Genomic DNA, 13,661 nt, shown 5'->3' on the forward strand with positions numbered 1-13,661 from the left:
ATACAAAACCAATTTTTTTTTCCTGAACATATTCTCATTAACCACATAATTGTTCCACTGGAGCCTTTTTTTTAATGGTTGTGGATGAAAGTTCCTAAGACATAGCAAGGAGGGTTTTGTGTTTTTTTTACCCCCCAACCAGTTTTCTAAATGCACACTGAAAACACAGCACATGTCTAAACAATTAGTACAGTTATTGCAAAAAAGCAATTACAGGGGCATTAGGAGTACAAGAACATATTCCCCAGGGAAACTGTGAATAATGGAAATTTCTCTTAAAAACCACAGAATTAGTTGCAAGACAAGAGATAAGATGAAGAGATGAAGGACTTTCTGAAACTGTAACAATGAATTTCTGGTTTATGCCAGTGTTTGCCCATGTCAGCTCTGGTATGTGGATATCCTAAACATGCCTGGAAGGTGGGGGTATCAGGGCATAGATATGGTTTATGAAAAGCAGTTGCAGCCTCATTTACTGCAATATTTCAATGATTTTCGCATGATACAAGTATTAAAGCTTGGGCTCTAGAGATTGTGAAATCATTGCCCCATGGAGGGCAGGTATGTTCTGCACACAGTAGAAATTGATTTATCATTCAGATACATGTCAGCTAAAATGGTTAAATGAAATATTAAATTTGGTGTTTTTATGAAGTTGTTAGAACAGTTGGGAAAACATTTAATTTTTTAAATTTATTGGTCCTGTTAAAAATTAAGTATTACTAAACTGGTCCACTTTGCTTAATTGTATGCAAAATATGTATTCTCACTTTAAATTTAGGAAATGAATTGTAGGATACTTTAAATGTATTTGTGCTAAAGCATCAAAGTGAAGCCCAGGAGAAATCTGGGACACGGTGAACAGTGACTGTTAGAAGGGGTAGGAAAGTGAGATGGTAGTATGTATATATGAAACCTAATGTTAAATTTTTAGGCATCAGAAAATCAAGCCCCTAATGGAGACGGGGATTGGCTATAATTTAAACTTGGCTAAAATTTAAAAAATGTCTCTGCCGATTATGTACACAAAAATTAAAGCTTGTCTGACATAATTAGACACAACTAATTCTTTTGAATTAGGTACATGTGAGGTATAGTGGTACCATGGTGCATTGTGTGTTCTGAAAAATTCCCCAACAGCCAGTCATTTCATTTATTAAAATTTATTGATCGCCTACCACAGAGAGGCCTAGGCGATTTACAGCATTAACATACATAATTAAAACATAAAAATAATAAATACAATACCACACAAATTACATATATTTCACATAGACAAAAATAACCTCTCATATAAACAAAGTAAATAATCACCCACAATATGTAACAGTCAGGTTGTAGTTATGTATAAGGAAAATTTCTATGAAGTGACAAGAGTACTGTATATAAACACACAATTCCTGTATCCATTAGGGATGTGCAGAGGGATGGCATACGTTGCATTCGGTATTCATATTCGTTGGGGGGCAGATACGTTGCATTCGGCAAGGGGGGCCCCCGATACGTTCATGCGTTCATTCTTATTCGTTTCCTGGCTAAAATTGAATTTACAACCCCCCCACCCTGGATTAGTTTTAGCGCGTGCAGCGGGGGGGTCCGGGACCCATCTCCTGCACTCACACCCTTGGCTGCCGGTATTCAAAATGGCACAGATAGCCTTTAACCTTACTTTGTCACAGGGGCTACCGGTGCCATTGGTCGGCCCCTGTGACATAGTGAGGTGAAAGGTTATCGACGCCATTTTGATTACTGGCAGCCGACGGCCTGAGCGCAGGCGGTCGCTCCCGGACCCCCACTGGACTACTAGGGACTCTTGGCAAGTCTTAGGGGACCCTCCTGACCCCCACAAGACTTGCCAAAAGTCCCTGGTGGTCCAGTGGGGGTCTGGGAGCGACCTTACTGCACTCGGGCCGTCGGCTGCCAGTATTCAAAATGTCGCCGATAGCCTTTGCCCTTACTATGTCACAGGGGCTACCAGTGCCATTGGTCAGCCCCATCACATGGTAGGAGCACAAGATGGCGCCCGCCTTCACATCTACTTCTCAATGGTCTTTCCATCCCCATACTAACAAAAGCCCAAAACCTCGGAGTAACTCTCGACTCAGACCTATCCATGTCCACTCATATATCATTAGTAATAAAACAACAACAAAAAAAAACCTTTACAAACTCCATATGCTAAAAAGCCTGCGACCTCTACTTTACTCAGACAACTTCTGTACAGTTTTACAATCTCTGATATTCACTGGATTAGATTATTGTAATGCTGTTTACCTTGGCCTCTCTCTGATACCTCTCTACAACCTCTACAATTAATTCAAAACACTGATGCTCGTATCCTAAGAGGCACATCCAGGAAAGACCATATATTACCCCTATTCTATATTCATTACATTGGCTCCCAGTCAGCTTTAGGATCCAATACAAAATCCTTTCTACTATACACTCCCTTATACATAATCTTTCCTCGGTCTGCTTATGCCCTACCCTTCGTGTGTGCCGACCTAACGGACATGTACAATCCTTAAACAAATGCCACCTTGAAGTTCTCTGCATTCGTCTAGCCAGACTTGATATAACCAGGAAACGTGCCTTTTCAGTCGCTGGTCCTCTACTTTTGGAACTCCATACCAGATTTTTTTTTTTAAGGCATATCATTAACCCTAAAGATTTTAAGAAAAGTTTAAAAACGTATTTGTTCTCCAATGACTTCGGTTCCCATGCTATATAGCAAAAACTTAATCTCACCCAGCCACAGTCAGATATAAGCTTTACCATCTGCTTATTTTGTTTTTGTATTAAGTTTAACCTAGTTTTTTCTTTTCATGACTATTGTTTTTTTTGTTTTTATGCTTATGTATATTTTACCTGTGGACAGTTTTGACTCTAATTGTAAAAGCAGCATACAAATAATTTTAAATAAAAATTATATATATTTTGTACAAGTAAGAATGTGTGACTTTACAGGTCCCTCTTCATTCAGACTTACCCCTAGATGCATCAAGCTATGATGTTTTATCGTAGGAGGGGTTCCACTATCATGGGGGAGGGGATGTTCCTCCAATAGTGGTGCCCCCTCCCAAAAGAAATATTGTGACTATGGCGTGTTCTTTTGTCTTGTGGCCAACACCAAGTGGCCCTTTAATGCAATGGCTGTTCCATCCTCAAGTGGTCGCCATTGCGGACCGCTGGCACAAAATGTCACATGGGGAGGCTGAGCTGGGATCAATGCTAACCCCCCCCCCCCCCATCTCAACCGGGGGCCTCTAGTCTAGGCAGCCCAGACTCCCCCAAAATGTTAACACTTTAAAAAAAAAAAAAAAAAAAAAAAGACCCGTTTGGGAAGGGGGGGGGGTCCAGGTCCATTGCCAAAGTATAAAAGTCAAATGTGGCCCTGATCCCGATCCCCTACTTCCAAATGACATCCCGATTCCCCCCACCCACTAAGTGACAGCAGTGTCCCCCTCCCCCACCCTCTAAGTGATCACGACAGCCCTCAAAAGGAGAAAAAAAGTGTCCCATCCCGTCCCTCAACCCCGCATACCTAAAAACTAATCCCACGTCAGGCCTGGGTTGCACCCTTGCCCCAGCCATGTGACTGGGACAAGATCAGCTCAGCACCATTTTGGAAAATGGTGACAACTGCGAGGGTGCATCCAGCCCCGACGAGGGATCCGTTTTTAGGTTCTTGGGGGCCAGGACCTTTGTTTAAAAAAAAAAAAATCGGGGAAGGGGCTGTCATTGGCCCTTGGTGGGGGAATTGGGTGCTGGGGCCACATTTGACTTTGTGCATTGGGAAGGGGAACTGGGGCCATCGCCGCATGGGTCTTTTTTTAAAACATTTTTTTATTTTTAACATTTTGGGGTAGTCTGGGCGGGTTGAGATGGGGGTCAGCACTGACCTTTACTCAATCTCCCCATTTTCTATGAGGTTTTGTTTTGTTTTGTTTTGTTTTCCTGCCACACTAGTCCTGGGCTTTCCGCCCTCCTGCTGCTCATTTAACACATTTCAAATAAGTGTAGTTATTTTATCACAGTTGGCTACCTTCTCGGTCAGCTGCAATAAAATATTTTCATCGAATTGACTAGTAATGACCTTCTTTACATGTATTTGCATTATTCATGCATTCAGATTGCATGCAAAGAAGGTCTTTTGTAATAGGGGAGGGAATCTGGCGGGGAGATGCAAAATATTGCGTATATCGCACGATATACATGAAATAACGTGCGTTAGATCAGTACCGCGGATTGATCCATCACCCAATTTGGTATTTTATTCTGCTCTTGCCCCCAGGTGAATGTTACTGGTCAGGTGCTGGACACCAGTTGCTGGAACACACCCACATTCATCTACTCGACTTATTATAGGGTGGACCTCTTCAATGGCAAGATGGACAATGTGCTCCTCACCTCCATCTTTGTGACCCCAATCGGTGATCTGACCATTGGCCACCTAGGCACATCCGAGGGCCGCATTTTGCAGGTAAGCCTTTCTCTAGGCAGTGGTGCATCCCAGGAGATCTCTAGTGTGCAGAGTCGTACTTTTTGTCCTATTTCACATGAATATTGCTCAGCGGCTTGTAATGTAGGCATGCTCATACTCTGCTTACTAATTGAAGAGCTCTTTAAAAATGATGGAGCAAATGGTGGTGTAAACCGCTCCCATTATTCTTTCCCATGCCTCCGTCCCTCCTGCACATCCCCACGTGGTCCCGCAGCAGGTTCCGCTCTGCCTCAGCTGGTAGGACCTTCCCTCCCTGCAAGCTGCACCACACTGATCTCTTCCCGTTGTTGCCCTGCCTTCCTCCCCGGCAGCTGCAGTGCTCGTTACTCGGCACCGCAGCACATTCGGCTGGTGCTGCCTGCCTGGTCTCTGCACCAGCGTTGCCTCCTTTTGTGGCAAGCGGGGCTCATGCTCCCTGCCAACTACACAGCATTCACTGCTCTTCACGCTGCTGTGTCTTGGAATCTGGGATTTGTTGACAAATCTCCTCCACGTGCACACCTACGTTACTGTGTGCATTGGGGTGCGTCCGTATGCACAAAAAGAAAGATGGCATATGCATACTGAATGTTCAGTAATGTCCACGCTCTGAGATGGGTGCAGAGGAGTGTGCAGGCCATACTTACATACAACAACACCAAAACGGACAAATGTCACCCGCCCGCAATTGCCTTTTGTATGTAAGGGAGGATGTACTTGAAGCTCTTCCATATCTGACGTTGACCACAAATAAAGAAGTCCTGCATGTTGACTCTCATTTATATATCTGGGTAGTGCTTCATTCATGCCACTGGCATCCTTGGTGATTGGCTTCCATGTCACATCTAGGACCTCTGTCTCAGGGCAACCCTCATATATAATAATCATTGAAAGTAATCTCCTCGGCTTGGGCATGCGTGCAGATTGTTTTCAGGTTGTACTTTACGTTTTCTTAACAAAATGATTTATTCTAGGTGGTCCTCCAGCGCACTACCTCCTACACTGTTTTTGCGAACTTCTCGTTGGGAGAGAAGCAGCCGGTATCAAGGGAAGTCAGGAAGCTTGGGCAGTCTCTGCTGTTTGTCACAGGAAACAAGGTACCAGTATGAAAGGGGGGGGGTGGGCAGCTCCCAGCTACTCAGATAATGAGGAACATCTGCCAGGGTTCACTGGGTCCAGGTGGATTGGGCATCGTTTCCTATTCCATAGCCACTGCACCTTTCAAAATGCTCTTGTACAGGATCCAGACTCTGTCACCGCAATAAAGAGCTGGCAGGATAAAGCTAATAGAGAAACATTCTTCCAGTCTAAAAGTAGTGTAACCATAATGGTCTCTGTAGTGTACTTCAGTAGTAGGAAAGCCCTGCTGTGGCAGCGATACCTAAGGCCCTGACAATAGCATCTGCAGTTCACAAACTGTCCCAGAATACTGTGGGTTAATAATTAGCTGTTCCAAGGCCTCACAATATTTGCTGTGTCGGTTCAAAAGATCATCAATCTGGGGAAGAAACTAACAGACAAATTGTCTCCTTTAGAATTCTGCATAAATCGGGCTGGGCCAGACAATGAATTCTGCTGATTTTAAATATCTTCTCTTCCCCCGTCCCTCCAAATTCTTAGCCTTCATCCCATTCCCTGCCTTCCTTTCTTCTTATTCCTCTCTCCATACCTTCCACTCCAAATGACTCTGATTGGTCTTTTCCTTTTTTTCCACCTCATTAACCCCATTACTCACCTCTGTCCTCTCTCCTTGCCCCCCTCCTCCCACTCTGTGATTAACTAATACTTAGTAAAATTATTTAGGTGGGGGCAGGGAGGGCTAGAAAGCTTGCTGCCAGATAGATGTGTGAGATGTGCTGCCTGAGGAGCAGGCTGAAAATCTGTACACCCTGCAAGTAAAATTGTTGTCTCTTCCAAATACTTCTCCCAAGAGAGAGCTGTCGTAGCCAGTAACAAATCAGGCAGAATATAAACAGTAGTCACATAGGACCTGCCATCACTAAAAAAAAAAAAAAAAAAAAAAATGGCTGCTGGCGTGGGTACTGAACCTAACCTCTCCCTTATCATAACCCAAGGATCTGCAGTTGTTAAAGGTACAAATCGATTAATTGATTTATTTAAATTTTCACGCCTGATCGAATGCTCCAGGCCTGATACAATATACAGTTTCCTTTCCAGGAATCACAATCACATAAAAAAAAAAATATTAAACATACATTGTACAATTCAGGCAGAACTATTTGTGTTTTTCCCACTTATGTTTCCTTGTTTCCTGGTCTGATTCTTTAAAGCGTTTTTCTGTGTTTTGCAAAATCTGTTGCTGCTTGCTTTGTTTTTTTGTTTGTTTTTTTTGCTGGCATGTTTATTCAAGTTTAAGGATGGAGACTGGCTGCTCACTTTTAGCACATTTTGGGCATTTGGGTCTGTTGATGCTGTTGAATATGCCTGAAGACTTATGACTGTAGTTCTTTGTGTAATCAGTTTCTATAACATGCATACTGATTTCAACTCTAAGGATGCACTGTCTTGGCATACAGATTACCTGGTGGACATGGAGCAGTTTTCTTGTTCTTATCTCCATTTTTTTCAAGATCTTTATGAGGCTAGTCCATGATACCAAATCTGTATGAGTATATGGGGATTATAGACTGACTGGCTTGTATCTTCTTCTGTCCTGTTAAAGCACTTTTTAAAAATCAGTGTGGGAGAAAAGATCAGGAGACAGTGATTTTTGCCAGATTATTGTACCTTCCTCCTAATTCTAAATACTTATCTATACTTTCCTGCTCATGTTTCTTTATTTTCAGTCTTCAACAAGATAAATGTTTCTGTTTTACTTGGTTTTCCTTTAAGGATGGTCATCTTTACATATTTGTCCAGACCAAATGTAATTTTCATATCTGCAACTCTTCAGTACTCTGACTTCTGTTCAATGACCATCATACGAGCTTTAGAGTTTCAAGTTATCTAAAAATAGTAGGCAGGATGTGATCAGTTGGGAATTAATAGGTCTAGGATTAAGGCTAACTCCATAACCCAAGGAGTCAATGAGTACTCAGTAGATTTAGCGCCAGACAGAACACGAATAGTGACAGATAATCTTCCTGAAGTATTCCTCACTTGACGTTAGGAATGACCAGGCATATTTCTTTAATTCAGATGGCATGTATTCTGCCACATTGTCATAGTGAGCTTGATGTACTTTATCAAATCAGTTTACTCTGTACATTTCAAGGCAATTTATTATCCAGTAGTGCGAGATGCTATTTCCAGCCCCATCTCTGGGTGATGAATAAACACTAATTGGGTCTTAAAAATTTTTGTATATCTTGGGGCCAGTTCCAAACTCTCTCGCTCAGTCTCTTTGACCCCCAGTACCAGGTTATCCTCAAAGGCCTTGGGTTGCAGGGGTGAAACTCTCTCTCTTACTTTTGGTGAGGTTCTCTCTCTCTCCTTCCTTCCCTCCCTTTGGTAATTGGGGGGGGGGGGGTGTTAACATGATTTTCCTTTTGGAAGGAGTATTGGTATTAGTTCTGGCTGTCCAATTGATTTTTGCAGTTTGCCAGGCCTTGATGAAAAGATGTTAAATGCTTTTCAAATGTTGGACATCAGGGCCGGGGAACTTTGGGGTTTTCTTTAACCTGCTTTCCAGTTCTTTCATAATTGCAGGCATTTCCATAGTCTTGATGATGGCCTATGCCATGCTTTCCTCTATGCCAGGTAGCCATTGTGCAATTCTTGTAACCGGTAGGATTGTGCTTTTGTTTTTAACAACACTGCCTATTTTGCACAGTCCACAGTCATTCATTTTTTAAATTTTTGTCTGTACATTGTTGATTTAGTGCTTACTAAATGAGATTTTTTTTCAAAAGCAAAACAAAAAGAAAAAGGGGGGAAACGAAACAGAAGCTTTATGATGCATACCCCTAATAACCAGTGGTTGATTATAGGAATTGAAAAGCATGTGGCCAGTGATTCCCAGCTAAATGGGGCTCATTTGATTCTAGGTTCCTGTGACTGAATGGGCTACAGAAATACTGTGCCTAAATCTAAATCTTTGCCTTTATAAATGATCCGAGGTCAAGTATAAAGCTTGTCTGTATTTGTTTTATGTGTGCCTTTTTGAAGGGGCTGCTTTAATTTAACAGAGAGAGGGCGGCCAAAATGTCTTTCTACTCATATCCCTCCCTCCCCAGTGCCTGCTTTTCTTATTCATATATAGATCTGATATACAATTTAAATTAAATTGATACACCTAATGATCAGAATTCTTTACAAGAAAAATACAGGTGCTCCACAGAGTCAAATCCACATAATGAATCTCTTTCAGTGCAGTAACTGTGGAATTTGAATCCTAAGGCAGACCATCTGGTAACATAACACTTGTACCATCTGTCTGCAGTTCTACGCATTAAAAAAAGAAATTGGCTGACCTCCGAGAGGAAATGGATAAAATTAAGGGAATCCCTGCTAATGCACAACATCCAGAAAATTTTCTACCATGCCTAAAAAGGACCCAAACCACAGAAACAAATGAGTCACAGTAGGCTCTGGTAGGACAAGTCCTGTGATACAAAGACATCCTCAAATGATATCCACACAAAATGCCTTCACAGCATTAGACACAGATAATACTCTAGGACAGAGCTGCTCAAAATTGTCCTTGGGACCTCATAGCTTGTTGGGGTTTCAAGATATGCAAGTTTCTCATGCATATTCATTGTGGATATCATGAAGACTCAGTAATTACAAATTTATCTCATGCATATTCATTGTGGATACCCTGAAGACCTGACTAGCCTTGGGGTCCCCAGGACAGGTTGGGGAAGCTCTGCTCTAGAAGTATATTTGAAGTGGTAGTGGAATTGAAAAAAGACTCACTTCTTACAGAAACCTAAAGGTTCTGTTAAAAGATCCTAAGAAAGAAAGCTGCTTCTCCTAGGGGACTCCATTATTAAAGGCATTAATTTGGGAACAAACATGGAAGGAAACAAAAATGTCAAATACCTACTGGAATTCTCAGCAGGAATCCAAAGTAAATTCATTGTATGATTGCAGAAGAAAGGAATTCTGACATTTGTTCTTATAATCCATGTGGGAATTGTTGACTTGGCAGTAAATGAAGCCAGTAAAGTACAAAGAGAATTCCAAACTTTATGGAATGGTCTCGGGCATTGGGTAAGGACAGTAACATTTCCAGAGGTATTGCCTGTTTGTGGTAAGGGAGAGGAAAGGCTTGGTTCTGTCATTAACCTTCATAAATGGCTCAAAATTTGATGCAAGGAAAAAGGGTTTGGATATATTGGAGGCTGGGGGCCATATATGGAACCATGAAAGGCTTTACTATAATGATGGCCTACATCTTTCAGTGGAGACAGGAAAAAGAAGGTTGCTTATATATAAACACACAATACAATTCCTCTTCTTCAGTAACCAAATGTTGTGTCTGTTTTTAAAGGGTGTCAACTAGCTAGTTATATTGTAAACACAAGACACTGCTGGTCTTCTCTGATATTTTGTAATGGGTGAATGACAGTTTTTTTTCCATTTTAAATACAAGTAAAAGAGGATCATCAGTCTTGAGTCATACTTTGTCAAAAACCCACAATCCATAATAGCCTGACATTAGCCAATGCTTTCTTCAACTACTGCCTCAAGGGACAAAATTCAAAATGTCAACATTTTTTATTCCTTATGTACTGATGCTCAGTCGGACCAAGATGAATCTTACAAAGTTGTGCATAAAAGTCCATAACTTCTGGTGTTACATGTTTTTTACAGCCTACCCAGGGACACCAAAAATGTGGGCTATAAAATAAACACTTAACACCAGCAGCTAAAAGAGCAAGGTCTTTATTCAAGGAAATGGAATATTCCAGCAGAGTGCAATTATCAGCAAGGCAATTCAGGAGCAGTCGGAGAATGTGATTGATAGAATAGGTTAAATTGCTTACTATCTATAATTTACACACCAATGATTTAGTTTGTTTGCACAGCATTTTCCTAATTGGTTGGCATTATTTTATCCTTTTACATACATTTTAGCATTTCAGCAGCCTTGGATATTTTTGCATGTCTGATCAGTGCAATTTAATTGCTGTAATGATCTTTATTTTTTCACTGTCACCAAACTAGTTTAGTTTTTCGAAGTATCCTTACAATAGAGTGCTTCAGGAGAACAAAATTATTATTGAAAAGTGCTTTTTCAGCACAGAATAAGATACAAGGTATTAATCAGCTTGCAATCCCTGCATTCATTTGGCTTTGCAATAGTAGTCTGACCCCCATAAAGATCTTGAAAAATTGGATATAACAATAAGAAAGCTCCTCCATGCCCGACAGGTAATTTATTATAATCAGTGTGTGTCAAAACTGTACATACCTAGGGCTGAAGGTGGTATAAGTCTTGTAAAAATAATTACCCATATAGAGGTGCTACCATCGTAGGCCTTTAGGCATAAGTTTTTAAAATTTCCAGCAGGTAAAGCAAAAATAACCCAAGCAAAAATATAATAAGAAAAAAAAGCCAACAATTACCTGCTAAAGATGAGATCCACAATAAGAAGAGCCAAGGAAAACCTAGGAGCAAGGTTATTAAATAAATAAACAGTAAGGAAAACTATTCAAAGCAGAGTTATATCTTATGAAGTTAAATAACTGTAGGACATATCACTAGGCCTCAAATTGTAAAAAGAGAAATACAGCACTATTGGACTCTTATCTTGCTTCTTTATATCCAAGAAATATCTCAGTTGAGAGAGTTCAGAAAAGACACATCTAATACACCAAAATGCATTTATAAGGATATCTATTCACTTAAATTGCACCAAGAGCCAACACCTCCTGGCATATATTCAAAAGCTTACATAAGAATTGTCATACTGGGTCAGACCGAGTGCCCATCAAGCCTAGTATCCTGTATTCAACAGTGGCAATCCAGGTCACAAATACTTGGCAAGATCCCAAACAGTATATAGATCCCATGCTACTAATGCATACTGTTAAGTAGTGGTTGTTCCCCAAGTCTGCTTGGTTAGTAACAATTTATGGACTACTTCTTCAGGAACTTGTCCAAACCTATTTTAAATCCAGTTATAACTGCCTTAACCACATCCACTGGCAATTAATTCCAGAGCTTAATTTTGCATTGAGTGAAAAGGAATTTTTTTCTTTTCTGAGTATGACGACATACATCTGGAAAAATCAAAATCTTTGCACCTTGGCAATTGTGAAAATACAACCTCATGATACTGTCTCTATTCTGAGGAAATGTAAATTAAGCTAGCAGTCTTCTTTGATCAAGAAAATTAGTCCGTTCAAGACTATCGACCGAGAGATTCTTGGTTGCACCTTCAACCTGACCTTCCACAACTGGTACCATTTTTTTCTTAACAGGGAATAGAAAAAAAAGTTTACTCCATAAGTGGAATACCCCATTTGAGGTTTTCAGTACAACTTTAAAATATTTAAGTAACACTTGATGTGAGCAAAGAGAGGATTTGGGGAAATTTACAAATCTAAGATTTAAAAATCTATTTGCATTCTCCAGCTTTTGCAACCTATGATGGACAACTTTGTTATCTTGAGTCAGACATTTGTACAGATGACATTTGTGCCAGATATTGTTTCAATTTCACAATTCTTTTCACATAAGCTATACGGTTCTCCTGAGTTTTTATCGCTGAGTACATCTCTAAAGTGAGTATAGCCATGGAAACCAAAGTTGACATCACTGAAGATTTTCTGCTGTTCAGATCGATGAAAGGTATAAGAGGAGTTGATCTGTACAATGAACTCTACCTAAAGCTAGATACTCTCTATTTATACCTTTTACAGTAGTATAAATAAAGTGACACATGGATTTCTCGTGCTCCCCTCTCCCTCCCCAAATGGCATGTGCGATAAAAACTTTTTTTCCCTGGTAATGCACAGCTAACGCGGGCACAATGCACAGAAAAAAGATGTAGTTATTTCTGGCATTAAAACTCGTATTGCTGTGAGTTACTTTATCACATTCCATGTTAGGAGTTGCTCATTACCATTAACTCTGCCCAAACTCCTCCCATTTGCATACTAGCATGTGTTGCGCTATTTAATAAGCACATTACAACAACATTGCGTGGGTTAGGGCATTGTCGCTAGCGTTAAGGCCCTAACGTGAAATGATAAATGACCCTTTAAGCTTGCTGGGAGTGGGAGCACAGTTCTAACAGAATTGAATAGAGAAGATGTGATCACCAGGAATATTCCCTGTCCAACCAAGAAGATCAATATTAGAAATCTAGATATTGTGGCAAAGGAGAAAAACACAAGAATGACATTGTTGATAGCTATCCATACCCAGTAACTATTCTGTGGATCATATGGAGAAAATGATGATCCATAAGTACCAAGAGATTCAGTAAGAGATAAGAAAATATGACAGAAAGCTACAGAAATAGTCCCAATTATATTGGATGCCACAGGCTTGATTAAGAAAAATTTATAAGCACACCTTGACATGTTGCCTTATGCCTATGCATATTATATCCTGTAAACTCCAGAAGGAGTCTGTCTTTGGTAGAATGCAAGTAGTAAGAAGAACATTTGCAGTAAATTTGAAAGCCTGAGATCATTCCCAACATATACTGGCTTTCGAATGAGATTCATTCCTGTCAGGGTATGAGCAAAGTAAACCAATTTGGGGAAACACTGCCCCCAAAAGAACTGGTAAAGCTGAAATAAGCAGGAGAAGGAGTCTGTATTTTTTTTTCACCATTTTTTTTTTCTGTCGTGTCTTGCCTCCCTGTCCTATAGGTGTCTCAGGTGAGCATCACCGGGCCAGGCTGCCAACATATCCTGACCTGCAGCCATTGTCTGAGGGCACCACGGTTCATGCGCTGTGGCTGGTGTGAAAACGCATGCACCTGGCAGGAGGACTGTAGCATGCTGTGGAACCAGCAGAGCTGTGCCCCTGTAATATCTGATGTACGCAGGCATAATTTTATGGCTCTATGGTAAATGGGGGGGGTGGGCTGGAAGTTGAAACTGTCATACAAGAGATCCAAGTTAGTCTCTGTTTGGGCCTCAGCTTCTCAGGTGTGCTTCAGAACCAAGAGTTCCTCATATGAATATCCTGGTGGCTACCTGCATGTGTAAGGAATGTGGCTTTGGAGATCACTGCCTTTTACACTCGTTT

The 13,661-nt window shown here is 40.8% G+C and overlaps 1 protein-coding gene across 7 annotated transcripts in view; it reads left to right on the plus strand.

Annotated features, from left to right (window-relative positions):
• The window catches only part of MST1R (macrophage stimulating 1 receptor), a 199,925-nt gene that overhangs the window by 37,871 nt on the left and 148,393 nt on the right, over positions 1-13,661 (plus strand). For all 7 annotated transcript variants that reach the window (XM_029599650.1, XM_029599653.1, XM_029599654.1 and 4 more), the window contains 3 exons: positions 4,295-4,483; positions 5,458-5,580; positions 13,280-13,450. In XM_029599650.1, coding sequence (XP_029455510.1) covers positions 4,295-4,483; positions 5,458-5,580; positions 13,280-13,450 — 483 coding nt within the window. The remainder of the gene's footprint in view (positions 1-4,294; positions 4,484-5,457; positions 5,581-13,279; positions 13,451-13,661) is intronic.

Source organism: Rhinatrema bivittatum, chromosome 4, assembly GCF_901001135.1.
Source record: "Rhinatrema bivittatum chromosome 4, aRhiBiv1.1, whole genome shotgun sequence".
NCBI classification, from domain to species: Eukaryota; Metazoa; Chordata; class Amphibia; order Gymnophiona; family Rhinatrematidae; genus Rhinatrema; species Rhinatrema bivittatum.